Source organism: Misgurnus anguillicaudatus, chromosome 2, assembly GCF_027580225.2.
Source record: "Misgurnus anguillicaudatus chromosome 2, ASM2758022v2, whole genome shotgun sequence".
Classification (NCBI taxonomy): Eukaryota; Metazoa; Chordata; class Actinopteri; order Cypriniformes; family Cobitidae; genus Misgurnus; species Misgurnus anguillicaudatus.
Genome location: NC_073338.2, coordinates 8910472 through 8931682, shown reverse-complemented (window position 1 = coordinate 8931682; position 21211 = coordinate 8910472). Strand labels below are relative to the sequence as shown.

The following is a 21211-nucleotide window of genomic DNA, read 5'->3' as shown; positions in this document are numbered from 1 at the left end:
GTTCATCATATGAAAAACAACCTAAATAACAATATTTGACACAAACAGCAGCTTTTTATGTAACTTCAAAGGGTTTTCTGTAAAATGATATAAAATGAAATGAAATTGCATTTATTCCACTGTATGTGATTATGGGGACACTTCAAATGTTTTTAGGCGGAAATCGTATACAAAAAGGGTATTATTCCTCCCTTCAGTTGGAGTAAAATAACTTTTGCATAAATTAGATTCTGCAGGTTGCTGGAGCACCCAGGGCCAAAGTTATACACTTTCAAATAAAGACTTTAGAAACATACATCAAAAAGCGCCTATTTATTTTTGTGTTTATTAGAGGATTGACAACACACACTCTAAAAACCGTTGGGTTATTTGTTTTACCCAACAGGTGGGTTAAACATATTGGGTTGTTGTGTTGGGTTATTCCTAGCTTGTATTGGGTTATTTCTATAACAACCCAGACCGATGGGTTAAAATCGGGCTCACGTCACGCATTTTGAATTTCAATGGTCGACAGGTGCCACTGCTGAGTGCGGACAGACACGAGAGGTACGTTTTAAAATATATAACTCTGTGTAATGTTTTATTTGCTACAAAGTGTCTTTAAGCTCTAACACACAGTAAACTATCAGCCACGATTTCTACAAATACTTGTACAAAAACGCTGTTGTCTAGTTTTTGTCCGTTACACCTGTTCCATTGATTAACTGTTACCGATGCCAACACGCGTTTTTAAACCATCATAAAGGTGGAAAAACATCGCAATTTATTTTAATACTAAACAGCAGCAACAGCATGATCCCTTACGAAAATGAACCATGTCTTTTTTTTAGTAGTATAACGTTAGTTTCATGACGTATTGATTGCCATATTGCTTTAACCATGGTTTCTGTAACAGACAATGCTTTTTTGTTTAAAGTGTAGTAAAAACCGTTTTTAACTTTTGTAAGAGATGCAACCGGCTGTTTTTGGCTCCAAATATTTTTTTAGCCGGTCTGTGTTATAGAAACAGAGCTGTAATATAAATGGGCTTCTGAATGGAAATGTCTTAAGAAGCTATTTTATTGTCGTCTTACTGTCGCATGATAAAGCGCTGTTTAATCCTGCACGTCTTTTACTGTTTACGGTAACCCCGGTAACGGTTGAATTTGCTCTTCAGCGCCATCTACTGTCAAAGTATTTATTCAGCGTGCCAGATGTGTTTGCTTTGAGATTTAATTCATTATTGTTTTCATTAAATGTAGACATTCTTGGAGATGTTGCATTAAAAACCTTTCAAAATGGCCAGCAAGATGGTTCAGCCTTCCTACAGTACCAAGAAGCAGAGCAAGCATTTATAAATTTTCAACCTGTAAGTATCATTTATGACACTTGTTTTTTTATCCTGTTTATGTGTGCATATTTACATTGTGAAAATTCTGTCTTCAGGTCAGAAAACAAACATAATTCAGTATTTGGAGGAGGAGGTATGAAGAAGACCCGATGTTCTGCTATGGGATGAATTCGACTAATCACAAGCCTTTGTTATCGTGGGGAGGCTTGGCCCAGGAGCAAGACCAGCAGTTGACATTTGCTTTAATATTTTTTACATTTTAGACAGAGTATCCCAAGCCTTTCACTACTGTTAAGTAGTTTCTGTAACACATTTTGTACCAGGTGATGTTTCCTTAACACACTGTCACCTGTTTAAAGGGACAGTTCCCCCAAAAATGAAAATTATGTCATAATTGTCTTCCTCTCCTGTGGTTTCAAACCTTTATACATTTTTTTGTTCTGATGACCATAAAGGAAGATATTTTGAGTAATGTTTGAAACCAAACAGATCATGAGCCCCATTGACTGTCATAGTAGGAAAAAAGAATACTATGAAAATGAATGGGGCTCATGATCGGTTTGATTTCAAACATTCTTTGAAATATACCTTTGTGGTTATCAAAATAAAGACTTATATACAGGTTTATAACAACATGAGAGGATGAAAATGATGACAAAATGTGTGAACTATGCTTTTAAGCAGTTTTTAGTTGGATAAGATGGAGTACATTTGTTCTGTTCTTATGTTTTTGTTTATTTATGTATGTATATATGTATGTATGTGTGTATGTATTTATGCTTCTATACATGTATGTATTTATACATTTAAATGCAGGTGCAAATGACTAAATGAAAATAAAGCATAATAAATGTATTTGTAAGTTTTGTATTATTTATTTATAAAGCAAATAATAGTAATAAATAATAGTAATAAATATTTAATAATAATAATAATAATAATAATGGGGTTAAAACAGCATTGCAAAAATAACCCAACAAATTGGTTATTTCATAACCCAACTAATTGGGTTAAACTTTCTACCCAATGCATTGGGTTAAAATAACCCAACAATGGGTCGGTGCTATAGTAACCCACCATTGGGTTATTTATTGGGTTATTTTTAACCCAACTGTTTTTAGTGAGCATACAACCACGTTTAGCACTTTCAACAGTGTTTTATGTAATTTCAAAGGGTCTGCATGTGGGTATGGGAAGCTTTTGAAATAGGGAAGGCCAAAATAGCCTCAGAGTGTAAGAAGCTAGGCCTATATTTTCCCACAAATATTTTTTTTCTTGATATCCCAATGAGGAAACAATAATATGTTTAAATAGTCAGCATTAAACACAGCCTTTAAGATGTTGTGTTCTGTGCCTAAACTTACTGCCAATCTTGAAGAGTATGGATCTTGAGTCATGGAAAGTCCAAGAGACATGTTGACTGCTTCAGAGGGAACTATGTTAACACATAAAACAATATTTTAATCTTAAAATAAGTTTTTAGTTATAACTTTAAAGCAAATAAAACCTAAATACCCTCAATGGCAAGTGGTGAACAGGGGTGTGCCACAATGTCTTTTCTGACCGGACAGCCATAAATCCGCCCTCTTTCATTTTTAGTGATTTGAATGAATGGATCACTCACAAGCAGACTCTGAGAAATAAGAAACTTACGTGTAAGAACAAACATCTGAAGGATCATTCACATTTTCAAAGCCTGCATTTATATCAATACAGTATGATAACTATGTGGAGTGCATCATCTGCTCTGATCACTTTTGGGCAAAGAGTAGCAGAATTTCCTCAAGAATTTGATGGTATTGTGCCTCATACCTTTTTCATTATATTATGACAAGTTCCTGGGGCACAGAAACGCCTTCGTAACAGGATATTACCACCTCCATGTTTTACTGTAACAATGGTGTTATTTGTATTGTATTGTACTCTATTGTCCCCAAGGGGAAATTTGTCTTGGGCTTCACAATCACTGCATCACAGACATACACAGCTCATACAGTACATAGGCAATTAAAAACCAACAGTTACACACACAACCCCCCCCCCCCACACACACACACACAGTTACAACAAGAGACAATTCAGTCCGGAGCTGCACACTGGGTAACATGATAACCAACTATCTATCATTAAGCATCTTTATGGCAGTTGGAATAAAGGAGTTTTTGTATTTATTTAATCTGCAGTGTGGTACTCTAAGGCAGTGGTTCCCAACCTTTTTAGCCCTAAGTCCCCCCCCCCAGCCCAATCAGTAAGGCTCAAGTACCCCTTCATCGAAACTAAACCAAAGTTGTGTTTTAAAGACAAATAATTAGTAATATTAATTAATTAATTAATTTTAAACATTAAATATAAATCACTGACTGATGAAGCATGTTTATTTCAACAAACCACCATCATCAGTGTTTGCATTTTATTAGCTCATTTGCATTTTAAAAGACACACGCAAAACCGGCACATTTTTCCTCAGGCCTACAAAATGGCAATTTTGACATGCTTTAATTAATTATCTGTAGGGTGTTTTGAGATAAAACTTCACATATGGACTCTGGGAACGCCAAAGACTTATTTTACAAATTTAAAAAATTCATCATATGACCCCTTTAAGGGCCAGATTTACTAACAGCTTGCGCAAACCATCATTTTGCCGTTAAAAAAAATTACTGAACTTATTACAGACACGCAGTAGATATTTAGCTCTGAAAATGTGTTATTTTTGCGACCTCATTCATTTGTAGAAGTTTTCATTTTAGAAGCAACATTAATGGGAGGAGAGTGTTACATTTTGCCAGAGGAACATACTTTTTTTTTTAAATTATAAAAAAATAAATAGTTTTGCCAAACCTATGTCACCGGGTGACTATAATAGGGCGGAACCAAAAGTGGCGGAGAAAGGTTCCGCCTGAAGATGGTTTCCGCCCGGGCCCGATTTTTAACTGCACCATTTTATTTCCTGGTCTCCCTAGCGACACAGATTAGGGACAAACGAGCAACAGGTGGGACAAATCAAGCTGGGAACTCATGATTGGAGGATGGAACAGAGACAACACACATAAAAAGGCCCAAAGAAGCCCAAACAAAAAAAGTTGTTTTGGGCACGAGTTGCTGCACTGCCTAGGGCAGACCCGATCACACGCTCCGTCCTTGGAGGAGCCGAAGGGCGCCGTTGATCCACGGAAGCGCTTATAGCGCATGGAAAGAGTGCGGCAGCCAAGAAAGGCAGAAGGGACGGAGCGGTGGATTTTTAAAGGAGCACTGCACCGGGGGTGCTATTGGTATACTTTGTGTACGTTGTGTTGCTGCTTTGCAGACGGACCACGCTGGTCGGATCGCTCTCCTGGGGAAGAGAGTAAGAGACAATCAGCTGACGAAGGAATATTGTGGGGTTTCCGTGAGAAAGGGAGGACACAGAACCATCAAGAGCACAGTGAACAGAGGTTATTGGCAACCAAGCGTGAGTAACCGCTGTGATACTTATCTGTACATAACTTGTATGAATAGTTGTCCTGGCGTGTGTTTTGTGTTTCTCGAGGTCCCTGGCCCCACTGGAGAGGAAAGCGTGGGTGAGCCGCGGGTTGACCGGAAGCACGGACGAAGCACCGCTCACCAGTAAGACAGTGGCCCTGTGGGAAGAAGGAAGCGCAGGTGAGCCAGGGAAGTGATAACCGACACGCCGGGCCTGTGAATATCACACATCTCTCCCTCGTTTATGATCCAGTTGTTGCCCAACCATTCTCTCGAGGTCGTCGTAGTCAGGTGGCAAGGACGATCTAAAATTCACGTGACATTGTATAAGAGTGCTGTGGGTGAGTTTCACTGATTGATGGTGTTAACGCTTTACTTGCTGTGTGTATGCTGTGCTTGTAGCGTTCAAACTACCTAGCCTCCGACGAGACACGAGATGATGACATCCGTTGTGGCCTGAGTCCTACAGAGAGAGAGAAAAATCAAGCCCTGTGCCCGGGGTGTGACAACGAGAGCTTCGTTTATACACAGAGCAGACAGTGGTAAACCGCAGTGAGTAATACCTAGTGTGTACCGTGTGGATTGTGGGTCGTAACGGTGTGTGTACTGTCCTCTTCAACGGAAGCTTGTGGTGGACGGAGCCCCGACGAGAGTTCGCCCCAGCTCGTGACCCCGGTCGTGGATGAAGGAGGGGGAGTTTGGGAAGCGTTCGGCTCCGTGCCATCGGACCCACTAGTCCCTACGACGCCCGGACAGCCAAACTGGAGGGGCGAAGGAATACAGTACACCGACACGCAATTACCTACCTGAACCAGTGAAGCTCTGTGTGGGAACGAAGATCCCCCGGCACTGTGAGTAACGCAACTTGGAAGTAACCTGTTTTGTGCTTATAGCAGCTACCTACCTGAATCTGTGAAGCTCTGTGTGGGAACGAGGATCCCCCGACACTGTGAGTAACGCAACCTGGAAATAACCTGTTCTGTGCTTATAGCAGCTATCTACCCGAACCAGTGAAGCTCTGTGTGGGAACGAGGATCCCCCGGCACCCCCATACCTACCTGAACCAGTGAAGCTTGTGTGGGAACGAGGATCCCCCGGCACTGTGAGTAACGCAACCTGTGAGATAATCTGTTCTGTGCTTATAGCAACTACCTACCTGAACCAGTGAAGCTTGTGTGGGAACGAGGATCCCCTGGCACTGTGAGTAACGTAACCTGGAAATAACCTGTTCTGTGCTTATAGCAGCTATCTACCTGAACCAGTGAAGCTCTGTGTGGGAACGAGGATCCCCCGGCACTCAAATACCTACCTGAACCAGTGAAGCTTGTGTGGGAACGAGGATCCCCCGGCACTGTGAGTAACGCAACCTAGAAATAACCTGTTCTGTGCTTATAGCAGCTACCTACCTGAACCAGTGAAGCTCTGGTGGGAACGAGGATCCCCCGGCACTCAAATACCTACCTGAACCAGTGAGGCCCTGTGTGGGAACGAGGATCCCCCAGTACTGCAAGCATCAGCGAAGTATTTACCTGGTCGGACCGTGTTTGATTCTGCCTCCAGGAGAAGCGGAGCGCGCCACGGATTGCTGGGCCAGAGCCCCGGCCCCCAGTCTTTTCCCCAAGTGGCCCTGGAGGCAAAGAAGAGCAGATTAGTTTTAAACTTCCCTTTTTCCCTTCCCCCTTTCCCTTTTTAAATATTTAATAAAGCTTGTTTTAATTGTAGTATACTCGTCTGTCTGGTCATTGGGGTGGTCTTGGGAACCTCCTCGAGGTGGAAGAGTTGAGAGGGGCGTGACCTTTAGTCTATTCGGGTCCGCCCCCGGGGTGTGACACCTATGCTATGTTTAATTTGCTGGAGAAAAGAGGAGGATAACTCACAAGGAGAAGTCAAATCAGGTTTTTCAAAACTTCTTTTACCCTTCATCTTTCGTCCTCTGGTACTTCTTCCTTAGTGTGCTTTTTACTTTACCGCAGTCCGCATTTTCATTGCGATGTCCTGCCGAGGTCTCTGTACTAATTTGCGCTGCTCTTGGTAGATTGCAATGGTCATTATGGAAATGTGCTTATGTCATTATTGTGCCTGTGTATTTTATTTGCGCCTTTGTAGTAAATCACACGCAAATCGTTCTTGAGTTGGACATTGCATATTGCGTTTTGGAGCATGCAGCGCATTTACTTACGACAGCTAATAATATTAATGATAAGATTAAAATTACATTTAAAGTTGTCCTTTTTACAATGCTTTCCTCACAAAAATCAACCTTATGTCAATGACTGGACAAACGAAAGACATTTTTACCCCCGGTTGGGAATCACTGCTCTAAGGCATTGATAAAGCTGTCAACTTGTTTTTGTATCTATCTCCTGACTCTGAGCCTGTTCACAACTTTATCCAAAAGATTTTTTGACAGTGCCTTGACACCCATAGTTGAAAGTTTGCTTCAGTTGTACTACCAAGGATTGAAATGCTGAAAGTAAGCTTATTTCATGCTAAGCTGATCACAGCTGAAGGCCAAATGGCTGAAAGTGATTAGCTACAACTGATTGAGTCAACAAATCACTTTTGGAGGGGGGTGATTCTTTCTCCAACTCAATAATTCTGGTTTTGTGTTTTTAGATTTTTCACTTGGATGTTGTAAGAGCTAGATGTGTACAGCTAGACACAAAAAGTGTGTCTCTGCCCATTTCAGGCTGCAAAGCAACAAAATGTGATTATTTTAGGTGTGGGGGGGTTCTTTTCTATACCTGCTGTATGTATGTAGCCTATTGCTCCCGCATCACTAAACTGTTTTTATAATAATGAACTACATAAATTCACATTTCATCTAACAGTTATTGTGCTCACCTTTGATGTTCGCTCTTCTCTGTGCAATTGCCGTGGAATAGTTTAAATGAACTTAGGCGCTAAAATGCAGACTAAAAGACGGGGAGGGGTCGAAGCCTGCCGCTTGCCTGTTTTTTCTTTTAACATGTCTGCCTGTTTGTTATTTCTTGTAGGGAAGAACTGGGGCAAGTAACACAGGATGAAAGTAACAAAGCAATTTTCTAAGAGCCCTTACTACTGTTCATTTGGATTCCAAACTATGACAGCATATTCTCTAAAGTCTCGACTGTGAACACAGGTAATCTATTGCATACATTTGTAAACAAACAAGTTAAGGCATTTACCAAAAAGAAGAAGAAAGTTGAGGCAAGCTGAGGCATTTAATATTTCTAAATGCTAACCTGCACTAAAGACTAATTTTGACTTTATTTATTTGGTTTGCTGTGGTTCTGTGTTCATTGTTCAATTGCTTAATTAAAGTTTTATTATAATGTTTATTAAATAACTATGTCTTTTTTGACAAAAAATATCATAAAAATACAGCTTTTATAAAAACAATTGATACAAAAATTGCATACCAATACACAAACCATTCACAATTGCTACATTGGGCTTTAAAAAGAAGTCTCCCAGATACTACAAATTAATAAAGAGCTGGAGCCATAAGAGCCGGCTCTTCTAAGGGAGCCGAGCCAGAAGAGCCGAATCTATGAAAAGAGACGGATTGCCCATCACTAACATAATTCCCATAGTTGTACAGGTATTTGTCTTATTGCATGATGAGTTTAAATACAGGACCTGTTGTTTGATAGGTTCAAAACAAACAATACAGTTTTCTTTAGTTTATTGTTCTTACCTTGATTTGCTTTGTATTATCTTGTAGCCAAAAGCAGTATTTTGGCTCTTTGATGGATCAGGGAAATCTCTCCACGTAATAGGATCAATGTTGAAAGCCATCGCTGACTGAAAAACTAAAGTGTTCAGAAATGAGAAATTATTAACTGGAAACACAGAGACTATTTGTGTCTCAATCAGTTTCTTGGCTTAAGGACATAAATCAGTTTCGTGTACACAGGCAATAAGGAGGCATCTAAAACATTATTAGAGGGGGTACACAAAGACCAGGTTTGGGAAACACTGGTATAAGAAACAATAGCGAGCAGCATTTAGGAAACAAACGTTCCAGTGCACTGAAATGATGTTGCTATTGAGACAGCCCTTTAAAGGGTCATGAAACCCTGCTGTTTCAGCTTCAGTCTACCTCACAATAACTTTGAAAAATGCAACTTAAATGGGCATGGACGCTGTGAGAAGAACGGCGAGGATTAAGATTTTATTTAAGAATACCAGTATTACAGAAATAATTAAACTGAATATAATGGACCCGTACACACTGCATATAAATTTGTTTGTCACGTTAATCCTTTTCTGTACACTCACAGTTCAGTAATTCAGTCATGCCTGAAAAAAATCCTCCCCTTCTCCCTCTCATAATGAGAAAATCGGAAAATTTATTTATATTTGTGTGTGTTTTCTTACTGTTTAGCACATACGTTTTCTGCGCAAGTTTGAATCTCTCTCAGTGAGTACTGACGGATGGCCCTTTACTTATAAAATCTTTTAAAGGTAACGTTACCACATTTATTTATTCATTTATTATGTTGTGAGTACAACACAGTTCTTTCAATGGAAAATGTATTCATATTTGTGTGTGTTTTCTTACTTTTTAGCACAAACATTTCCTGCGCAAGTTTGAAATTCTCTCAATAAGGACTGAGGGACTGCCATACACTCATAAAACCTTTTAAAGGTAACATTACCACATTTATTATGTTGTGAGTACACTACAGTTCTGTAAGTGGAAAAGTAATTCATATTTGTGTGTTTTCTCACAGGTTAGCACGAATGTTTAAATGTCGTTTGAATTAAGGAACAGTACACTGATTTTGTTTTAAAATATTCCTGTTTGGACAGTCTATTAAAGTCATAAAGGAACACTTGATATATTTCATAAGGAATGTGTAAATCTAATATAATTTTTGACGTGAATTTGTACTGAACAGCACTTTTTTGTTTTATGTCTAAAACAATGTTTGTAAAACATTCAATAAACTGTAATTATTTTACCCTTTTCTGTCATATTTTTTTATACTAATGTTTTTCTGATCTTATGTAACTTAATTCATTTGAGTTAAAACAACTTAAAACATTTAAGGCAATCGGAGTAGCTATATAGTTGTGTGAACTAAATTGAATTTATTAAGTGAACTAAAACCATTTGAGTGGTATGAACTTAATCAAACTTAAATAAAGGTAACTCAAACATTTTTAGTCATATGCACTTATAATTTACAGTTTACAGTACTCATATGTATTAGTTTTAAAACTTGGTTTAAGTCATCGGTTTCCTCAAACAGTTTAAGTTTAGTTAACTTATCGGGTTTTACAGTGTATATACACTATATAATTTCCCCTTTTATCATTTTTTTTCTTCATCTTTCTTGTAAAGCTGCTTTGAAGCAAAAATGTAAAAACCACTACATTATTAAAAATAATGGTTAATAGCACTAAAAGTATTTAACTATCTCTCTTGTAATGATAGAGCTATGTACAAGAAAAAGCAATGATAAAGTAGTCATACCTTGACACACACAAGTGATTGTACCAGTTTTAGTATCCTCTTATGAGCTATGCTGCATAATGTTTTATATAAAACTATAAGTGGTGGTTTTGTGGACAGGTTTTAAATTAATGCAGGAAGCAGGAACAATGGCCCTGATTTTAAGGGCATGATATGTTTGTGTCAGTTCGATATGTTTTTAAATTAAGACTTCTTAGACATGCATTTTGATTTGGGACTAGGATTAACCCTGTTTTGGTAATAGCCACTAAGAGTCTTCAATGTAATTCCTACAATGACATACATTTCTCTATTATAATATTATAAAGTTAATACATTGAACACATGACAATACATTTCACAAGTTTTAAAATGTACCAATTTAGATTATAAAAATGAATCTTTTTAAAGCTAAAATCTTTAACTTTGTGTCATGACTTGCTTAAAAAACTTACCACAGAAGATACATAAGCTGATTAAGATGTTTTGTTCCATAACTTGTAAAACAAGGATGGAATAAGGATGATGCATGAGAAAGACAAGCAAACCTATCTGTGACAGTGAAAATGAGTCTTGGTTTATATTCATGTAGAAATGGGGCGGGATTATTTAGGTAAAGAGAAGCAACATGTCATAAAGAGGAAATGAGCACACACTAAACTGGAATTAAGTACCACAAAATATTTGATCAAATTAATAAAATACAGAAAATGTTAAAGGAAGATTATAAAACGGCCAGTTCTGGTTCTTGATTCTGATTGGTTGAAACGCGTTCTAAGCCGTGATAAAATACACCGGTAACCTCACGGTTCAGACCACATTACATAAGTATCACTGCGCCACTGTTGCTGCGTACTGATTTATGAAAATAAACACCACAGTCTTTAATCATATTTTTAATTTGTCTACAATTGCACAATTAATGGCGATATCCAGATGAATGTCAATACATATTGTTGAGTCATCTCGTTGATAAAGAGAAAACGTTGTCTGAGGATTTTATAACTCAAGTTCATAGGTCTGCTTTTATCCACTGGGTGGCGATCTTACCCAACTTAAACACTGACTACTAAAGTTCTTCACAAAAATGGAATTATCCCCGTTTTTAATACAAAAATTTGAGAGGTTATAAGAGAACAAATAAAGGTAGGATGAAATGTTTTTTTGTTTGTATTTGTTTGAAAGCGGATGGTCTGTTCTTTCATTTGATATTTTATGTTTTTCTGCAAGGCATTAAACTAAAACTGGGTGGCAACTTAAAAAAAAAAACGCTGACGGGGAAAGAGTTCAGCATGCTTCCAGGCATATTTGATCATCACTTCAACACTTGCATCTAATTTGTACATTAATATAAATGTTAAGGTATAAATTAGATGAATGTTGATTTATAAAAATAAACACCACAGTCTTAAATCATATTTTCATTGTGTCTTTGCTGCGTTTGTGTTGGTTGGTTGGGAACTGCGCTCTGTTTCAGTCACACTTGATTTTGAGGAACTACTTTGTTTGGCGGAAGAGTAATATTTGTACTAATATTATTACAACTTATTTGGGTTTTATTTTATAAAATCCCGCTAACGTTATGCATATGAAGTAACCGTTTTATAAACGCAATAAACCCCTCGAAGCGTTGGGTTACCAGTGCATTTTATAACAGCTAAGGTGCCTAACAACGCCCCTTAGCTGTTATAAAATGCACTGGTAACCCACTGCTTCTCGGGGTTTATTGCTTTAATATAGTTTCCAGTGTGTATACGGTTAAAAGATGGCTGTGTCTCATATGACCTATCACCTGCTAACGGGTGGTGCGTCAGATTTACGGCACCCGTGGGGATGAAAAAGGTATGTATGGACTTACTGTATCTAACTCTGGGATACGGTGAATACGCTAAATTCCCAAAATGTGGATGTGTTCCTTTAATGTATTTATTTATTTACTATGTTAAACTTACACAGTTGTTTGTTTAAGAACTCTTTGAACAGTAAATAGATTATGGTTCTCCAAAAAAAGTATTTGGGGAAAGATATTTGTTGTGTAGTATAGTTTGACCCAAAAGTTTGTTTGTTAATGAAAGCCCTACAAAATAATCCATATTGTGTATAGTGTGCTAATAAAAAATTAAAAAGTACAGAGATACACAGATCACATGCCGTTGTTAATTGCACTAGACAAAACCAATACTAGTTGTTTTTATAAAATGTTTATAATGTAGAAACATCATTCAGTATAAATCAAATTTTAATTGGTTCTGTATGTAGTAGTGATTGTGGTAAGTGGTTGTAGGTCTTCTTAAGTGCTAAGTTTGTGCTTATCGTCTCATGCAAGCTCAAATTACACTTTACATAACTTCCTGTATAGGGCATCTCTTTTATGCACACTTTGGATATTTGGCACTGTGATTTGGGTGGCACTAGTATGGGGAGTTAGAGGCTGTTTACACCTTGTATTAATATACATTTTGGTCAATCGGATAGCAGGTCTGTCTCTGCTACCGTTTTATATTGTAGAAAAGATCTGTCCCAAACTCACTTCACTGGTTGAACAAAATGTTTTCATACTATGGAGTTTTTTCGGTTACACTTTATTTTGATAGTCCACATTAGACATTCTACTAACTATAAATGACTTTGCAACTACATGTCAACTAACTTCATTAATTTGCAGCTATGTGTTAACCAACTACGACAGAAACGGCCTGTGACGAGGGAGAATGGACACATGAAAGTACGCGTCTTTCAGGTCTATGGCTGCAAACCAATCTTGGGGGCGAATTGAATGAAATATTTGCTTCGCCGTTAACATCCTGAAGGATCTCTTCTGGAGAGATCTGTTCAGTCCATGCAAATCCAAGATCAGTCACAACCCACCGCCTTTCTTGGGTACTATGAAGTACGGGCTGTAAAACCCTGACCTCATCTCGGTTGGAGGGACCGGCTCGATCGTGTCCTTCGCCAGTAGGACATCGACTTCTGCACGCAGTACATGTGCTTCGGACGCCTTCACCATAGTGAAACGAATGCCCGAGAATTTGGGTGTGTGCCGGTTGAATTGTATTTCGTAACCGAGGCAGATCGTGCGTAAAACCCAACGAGACGGGCTGGGAAGCTGAAGCCAAGCACCCAGGAACCGCACAGGAGGCATTAACAGCACTACCAGTGTACCCGTGGTGGGGCAGCGGAGCGGGACAGGTATGACTGCCGGTGCGTGTGCCGTGAGAGCACGAACATCTAAAGTATGTGTGTGTGTGTGACACTGAACTGAGTCCGCTGAGGGTGATGATCGTCTGGTCTACTGCGCGGAGAGAGCAAACTCCGGGAAACACCCGCTGGCGATAGAGGAGGATGAGAAGGGGAATGCCCGCTCACGGCTCTCTCGATCCTCTGGATACCTGGAGAAGGAATAGGAATGCACTCTTTTTGTGGTTTTGTGGGTGCCGGCTGAGAAGCCGGTGGAACAGAAACAAAACGAAACCAAAGATTCTCCACTCAGCCCTCCTCCAGGGGAAGGAGCGGTGCGCTCACCGTCTCCTGAAGAGTGATCCCATCCAAATCCAGGTTGCCCGTCTCAGGGTCGCTTCGATTTCCGTTTGCCACAGGAAGCGGGCAGGGCCGGCTGTCGATGGCTGGTCCCCCTCCCCTGCCTGGATGACGTCCTTGGGAGGGGGGTTGGGGCAGCCGCCGCAGGGGGCCCTCGGCGAGGAGGAGACTGGGCAGCCGGCGCTGGAGGACAAGATGTAGGTCGCTTGTGCCGGGGCATGATCTGAGCGATCGCTTCAGTCTGCTTCTGAGCTGCGGAAAATTGCTGGGCAAATGACTCCACCGACTCGCCGAAGAGGCCGGTCTGGGACATTGGAGCATCCAGGAACTTGTTCTTGTCAGCATCCGTCATGTCCGCTAGACACAGCCAGAGGTGGCGTACTTGGACCACCAGTGTGGACATAGCACGGCCAATCGCCTGCGCTGTCACCTTGGTAGCGCGGAGAGCCAGATCAGTGGCAGCCCGGAGCTCCGAGAAGACAGGCAAGTCATGTCTTCCCTCGTGTAGATCCCTCAAGGCCTTCGCTTGGTGAACCTGCAGCAACGCCATTGCATGCAGAGCCAAAGCTGCCTCTCCGCACGCCTGGTGGGCAGTGCCCGTTAAACTGGATGACTGTCTGCAAGCACGGGAGGGAAGGGTTGAGCGGTCCTTCCAGGAGGCAGCGGTGGCCGGACACAACTGCATCGCGACCCCCCGCTCCATAGGAGGGATCCCCGTGTAACCCTTAGCGGCTCCGTTGGTGAGGGAGGTGAGGGGGGAGGGATGAAACGGCCGTAACCTGGTAGAATACGGCGACTTCCATGTTCGTGTCAGCCCCTCGTGCACCTCTGGGAAGAAAGGTACGGGAGGAGACAGCCCAGTCTCACAGATTTGCGTATAAATAGCACAAAGTGTAAAAATCGTGCAATACATACGCCAAATTCCACTTAGGCGTGCATATGATCCTTCACACTCACTTAAACGGTGCATCTTTTTAAGTCGCTTTATTTATTTGTTTCTCAATTGTTTTGCTATTTTTTTTACCGTTTTTGCTTGGGTTTAGGGTTAGAACAATTTTTTGCTATATAAAAATGACATCCTAACCCAAACCCCAACTCCAACCCCCACTCCAAGCGACCATGGCTTAAATATGGACAAAAACATGTAGAAACCTGTTTATTAAATAACCTCATTAAGCAAATCTAAAATCTAACCCTAAACCCAAGCAAAAAATTTTAAAAAACAGAAAAAATTGAGAAACCAATAAATAAAATGACAAAAAAGATGCACCGTTTAAGCGAATGAGAAGGACTGGCGTATCATATGCACGCCAAAGTTGAAGTTGGCGTATGTATTGCACGATTTTTACACTTCGTGCTATTTATACGCATCTACGTGAGACTGGGTAGGAGGAGAGGGTTGTGAGGCCCGGGCAGCTCCGAAGTACCAATCATCCAGGCGGGACGGTTCGGGCTGAGGGGGTTAACCCACACCCTGCCGTCTCCGCCGCTCGAGAGAGCACGGTCATCATCTCAGGATTGAACTCCGGCGTCGCGAACCGACCAGAAGGAGGAAGGAAGTCCGAGTCCACTTTGGAGGGAGGGGGCCCACCCTCGGCTGTTGCGGATCCAGAGGGAGGCGCAATGGATTCTGCAGACACCGTAGAACACGACGCTGCAGTCTCCATTGGTACCTCTGCCGGCTGCGGTCGAGGAGGCTGAGGACCGGAGGACAAATACCCCAGCCGGTTCAACACAGTGATGTGGAGGTCGTCCTTTGAGAGCATCACAGCCGCACCGTGGTGGCGCTCGACACTCACATGACAGTGAGTGCCGTTTTTCCCGAAGGAAAGACAACCGTCTCCGCAAATCCACAAGGGACATGTCCTTGCAGTGAGAACAAATACCCTCAGCGAACGCTGCCTCCACATGCTCGATGCCCAACCATGAAAGACAACGCTCGTGACCGTCCTTTGGACCCATGTACTTTCCGCACCCAAGATCGCACGGGCGAAAAGCCATCCTGAAAAGGACGCTGATCTCTGAATATACGAGAGAGTGCTGTCTTTAACAAGACACAAAGCTCTCCATATTACTCTTTTAGGGAAATTCACTCTAGATCCCTAGTTGATGATGCACACAGGAAGAAGCAACGCACACACTAAACTCAAAACAAAAAAGATGCAGAGCAGTGGAATACTGCAAGCGTCTGCTGTGGTACTGCCAGTCTAACCAACTTCAGCAATCGTTCCCACCAGAGTAGAGTAGCTTCTCAGTAGCAGATACTGCCAGCTTTCGAAGCGAAAAAGCTAATTTTGCATTCTGCAGCAGCGGATTATATACGCACCTGGCGGGGCAGTGCCAGCATTATGCAAATACTCAATGCCAAGTTCATTGGCATTTTAGTAGTACTGAAAGCAGATTGGTCTCTCTAAGCAAGATCCCAATTCGTCGGTCACGACATGACGTCGTAGTGACCGACTGAAAGGGAACCGGAGGGCTACTTTTTGGCTATAGTCTATTCAAACCTTTTTTGTTTTACTTGTTGTTATGTTTTATCATTGTTTAAAATGTTAACATGCATAAAAGAAGCCAAGCTAATATAAAAAATATGTAATATTTTTAAATATTAAAATTGAGACTATTAATAGAATGTGGCTTGGCGGGCAACTCACAGACTCACAGCCCATGGGCACCATGTCGGAAACCACTGATATAGAACATGTTACGATGGGCACTAATGTAACATTTAAATTCTTTACTTCTCAGAAGATCCTAATTGTCCAATGCAAAGTAATGATCTTTCTTAGTGTAGTGCGTCCGAACTGATTGCACTATATTATATATGCACTATTTTAATTATTTTTTATTTCTCTTGTTTTTATTCTTATTTTTAAATGTTTTATACTTTTATTCCTGTTTTATTATTTTTCACACATTTAAACAGTTTTTATTAAAATCTATTTTCTTTTAATTGATATTTTAAATTCATGTATCTTTGATTTTTGTTTTCTCATTTGTATGTAAAGCACTTTGAATGACCCCTGTGTATGAAATGTGCTATACAAATAAACTGCCTTGCCTGCCTAGTGTCCTGAAAAGCATTACACAAAATTACTGAAAATCTTTAAGGACTGAAAGGAGGCTTTAAAATTAATTAATATAACAGCAAACCGCGGAATTTACTGTGATTGACTCAAGCTGGAGTCAACCACAACACTGCTGTCAGAGCTTATTTCTGCAATAATAAACTGCTGCCTATACATTTTCCCTTACTTGCTCTTTAAGCAATATTCCGACTGGAATGCCACTCAACACAGCCCAACTGCAACACCACACACCTTCACCGCGGTCAGAAACTGAACCTTGTAGTGCTCCTTAAATAAACGGCCTCCACTCCTCTTCGCCTCCTTCGGCCGCCTTCTTCCCGCTCGCTATAGCGATCCCCGGGTCAACGGCGCCTTCTGAGGAGTGGACGTTTAATACACCCTTGGCGGAGCGGAGCTTTTCCCAAAATCAACTCTACTCTCTTTGTGTTTCACAGGTCTATTTATATTGGCCATCTTCATTACCTCTTCTAATTACACGCTGCAAAATTAACTTGCCACACCTGTTGCTGGTGAATCCCTAATTTGGGTTGTCAGGGAGACCAGGATGTAAGGGTGTTTGTAAAAGGAGGTCTGGCAGGAAACCATCTTCAGGTGGAACCAATCTCTGCCACTTTTGGTTCCGCCCTTCAATAGTCACCCTGTGACAGGTACACATTCTGTTTTGGGGGAAGGACTGGGACTGCTGGATTATTTATTACTTTTTCATGCAACAATGTTTATTTTTGTAATCATTTTAATAAGCAATATTATATAACAAAAACGTTACAAGATTTTAAACAAGAACTTGTTTCGTGCTCTTATTCTTTTCAGCATGACTTTGTTAAAGGTTAACTTCTAAATTCAATGAAATAACAGAATTCTTAATTCTTATGTTTTGTTGAGATTAGCTTTACCATTTTACGCTACGTGTTTTAACATATTCGGCATATTTTATTTAAACCTAATTCTTCTACATCTTTGTACCAGAGTTATTTTCTGTTTTTCTAATGTGTTGTTGGTACAGTTGATACTCTTACAGACACAATTATGATGATTTTTGCTTTTCTCTTCCTGAATGTAGTATCAGCAATAATCTGCTCATGCTGAATGATGCGTCTTATTTGAAAACGTTCAGTTTCCATGTTGCCAGATATTAGTATGAAAAACAAGCAAAAATAATTGGCCTTAAAAAACAAAGTTCGTCCAAACCTTGTGTCTAAAGAGGATTTTTAACAATGGGATCTGGCAACACTGCAAATTCTGTACCCGCGCCGCGCAGCTTAAACCAATCTTCGTCATTTTACATTAAACTATACAGTAAAGTGTCCAAACTTAATTATATATGCGGATTCGTTTTGAAAAATTAATTAGTCATTTAGAGAAGTTCAAATGTTATTTTTTTATATGAAAAATTACCGAGGTCAGGACCTCTGTGACCTCATAGCTGGCTACGGCCATGAATATAACTGCTATTGTGTTCACCTGAAGAAAAAGAAATCATATACATCTCAACACATGAACTTGAATAAACACTAGAACATCTGGAATGGCAAGAGATTTAGGAGAGAATTTTATTTTCCACTGAACTTTTAAAGTCATGCCAAGCATTTAAGTTCCTCTTTGGATTGCAGGCATTCCTTAAGTTTTAATCATGACCAAAGTGAAGAGACTACACTTGAAGAAAACACTTCCCACTAGACCTGTTTGAGTCGTGACTCACTCGGATCTTTCACCCGGATCTTTAAATTAACTCATGAGTCGCGAGTCTCTAGTGTCATTAACCCGGATCAGTTGAGTCCTACTACAATTCAATGTAAAACCATAAACAGCGCCACCACACACACAAACTTCTTTCAACATTATTAATGAGACTTCGCTCGCTCTACAGATCCACTCGTAACCGGCTGGTCTGCGCGAGAACTGACCTGAGATTCTCACTCAGAGCCGGAAACACTGCAAACTCGAGAGACCTGCTGATCCACGCGAGCCGCAAACTGACCTGAGATTCTCACTCGGAGCCGGAAACAATGCGGACTCGAGAGACATGCGGATCTGCTCTGACTCGAGAATCTCTCAACTCGTAACCGGCTGATCCGTAACCGCTGATCCGCGCAAACCGTCTCTCGAATCAGAGCCAGAAACACTGCAGATTCGCAGATCTGCCGGAAACATTGCAGACTTGAGACTCTCCGGCTCGGGGGGCTACATAATCAGGACACATTTTTTTCTATATTTTCTCTATATGATTATGCTATTATTATTATTATGCCTTTTTTTAAAATGGTCGACCATACACACCAAACCTAAAGCCTGTAAGCATGTTATTTCAGAAGTGAACTCACAATAACCCGGATCCTTAAAAGGAATTTTGCCAGGCCTACTTCCCACACTGTTAAAAATAGGGATGCACCAAATCCAGATTTTTTGTGTTCGGCCGAATACCGAATCCACTGTTTAAGATTCGGCCGAAACCGAATACCGAATCTTACTTGCATCCTTATTTTATTAACACAGTAAAACATATTAATGTAGTAAACAACGTCCACAGCAGTGCATTTTTCATTTTGTTTGATTTTAACTGTAAAAAAAGGATAGGCAACATTATGCCAGGATGACAAGTGGGAAAAACTATTTTGACAATTATTATAAGCCTATGCATAATGAAAGCGATGCGGTGTGATGCGCTAGTTTTTTCCAGGTGCGTCAACGAAATGTGAACCACCCCTAAGGCTTACCGAAAAAAATGCTTATCTCCACGTCAGCACCCGATGTGTGTAATCAACGGCCGCGTGACCTCAACCAGTGTAGCGCAAGCCTAGGGTTCGGGTTCGGTGGAAAAAAAATCTAAGATTCGGCCGATCCCGAACCGCGTCAAAAAGCCCAGTATTCGACCGAATCCGAATCCTGGATTGGTGCATCTCTAGTTTAAAATCCAACTTAAAAATGTTCACCTAACAAACATAAAAAAATATATTGAACCAAAATGTTTTAGTCGAAGAAGTCCATTAATTACACTGAATAAGATTAGCCTCAATATGTTGTGTCAGGGTACTGCTTTTGAGTTTTGTACTGTATTTGTCTAAGTCATAATGGCAGGATTCTGGCAGTTCTATATGGAGGTTCATGGCTTTGTGTATTGGGTCATGTGCCTCCGCTGTCTTGTCTCTTGTCCCCGCCCCCTCGTTCTCCTCCTTATTGTTAATCTTTAGTTTATTCCCATCACCTGTTCCCTCCTCGTTATCTTGTTTGGTCTTTTATTTAAAAGCGGAGTCCACGATGTTTGAAAAATGCTTTGGAAAAGAAGACGGGCCGACTACTAAAACACACTTATAGCCAATCAGTAGTAAGGAACGTGTCTACTAACCGACATCCTTGCCGGGTTGCATATGTGTGGGGCGGGTCTATCAACCGAAGGTCCAGATTCTATGGGGATCGGGGCGTGTTTGTTTAGGTGATTTCAAATATCAACATTGGCTTTCAAACATCGTGGACTCCGCCTTTAATGTCATTGTTTCTTTAGCCCTGTGCAGGATCATTTTGTACCGTCAAGTTAGTGCGGTTGTGTGTTTTAGTCTAGTGTTATAAATTGTGCCTAGTAGACCCCGAAGCCATTTGTTTTGGGAATAATTTCTGGCTGATAAAGCTATTGGCTGGCTAGCCGGCTCAGCCGAAACCTAAATGGCTGCTGCAGCCGCCAAACTTTTCATAGCTGCAAATGGCTGAAGTTGCCACATGTCTACAGATGTCTACGTTATACTGATTAACAGTGTTGGGAAAATTACTTACAAAGTGTAATACATTATATATTACAAATTACTGTAGTTTAGTCACATTACAATATTACTGTCTCTGAACTGTAATGAGTTACATTACTTTTAAGTTACTTTCATCAAAATAACAGAAGTATGACTAGGCATTATAAAATGTTAACATGTAGTTTATTGCTGCTTATAAATCTAGAAGTTATGTGTTTGCCCTCGAGCTTTGAATAGGCACAGTGAAGACTTATGGCAAAATACAATAACTGTCAGAATTATAAACAAATGATCTGGTAAAAGTCTGGTAAATTATGGTACACATAACCAAACACAAAAGAGCTAGAGCCCACTATAATGCTACCTATAGACTAGTAACATGGCAAAACACGCAACCTCCCTTCATTTCTATTCTTTAATTCACTTTTAATTCAGAGCCACAGCACAAACCTGACATGCACTGGGTTGAATGAATGAATGAATGAATATAGGTTCCCATACAAAGGCTGGTAAAAATGTTTAACATTGATGTTTAAAAGTCTACACTAATTTTACGTTGTAGTTTTGATTGCTGTTTGTAATAAAACTGTAGAAAGCATAGTAATAGCCTAGCAAT

General features: G+C 40.3%; 1 protein-coding gene and 2 long non-coding RNA genes across 3 annotated transcripts in view; 1 reads left to right on the top strand and 2 right to left on the bottom strand.

Moving 5' to 3' along the window:
- The window catches only part of LOC129441632 (integrin alpha-M), a 43929-nt gene extending 33152 nt beyond the window's left edge, over nt 1-10777 (bottom strand). The window contains exons 1-4 of the mRNA XM_055201283.2: nt 10691-10777; nt 8472-8586; nt 2846-2961; nt 2695-2765 (exon numbers count right to left, since the gene is read on the bottom strand). Coding sequence (XP_055057258.2) covers nt 2695-2765; nt 2846-2961; nt 8472-8586; nt 10691-10766 — 378 coding nt within the window. The 5' untranslated portion in view covers nt 10767-10777. The remainder of the gene's footprint in view (nt 1-2694; nt 2766-2845; nt 2962-8471; nt 8587-10690) is intronic.
- Nucleotides 348-1633, top strand: LOC129455825 (uncharacterized). Its single transcript, XR_012371600.1, has 3 exons — nt 348-546; nt 1242-1348; nt 1426-1633. It is a non-coding gene; the product is annotated as an uncharacterized lncRNA (long non-coding RNA).
- LOC141367283 (uncharacterized) lies at nt 5619-6359 on the bottom strand. The gene is made up of 3 exons (XR_012371598.1): nt 6254-6359; nt 5909-6101; nt 5619-5755 (listed from the first exon to the last, which is right to left on the bottom strand). It is a non-coding gene; the product is annotated as an uncharacterized lncRNA (long non-coding RNA).
- Nucleotides 10778-21211: the final 10434 nt, after the last annotated feature.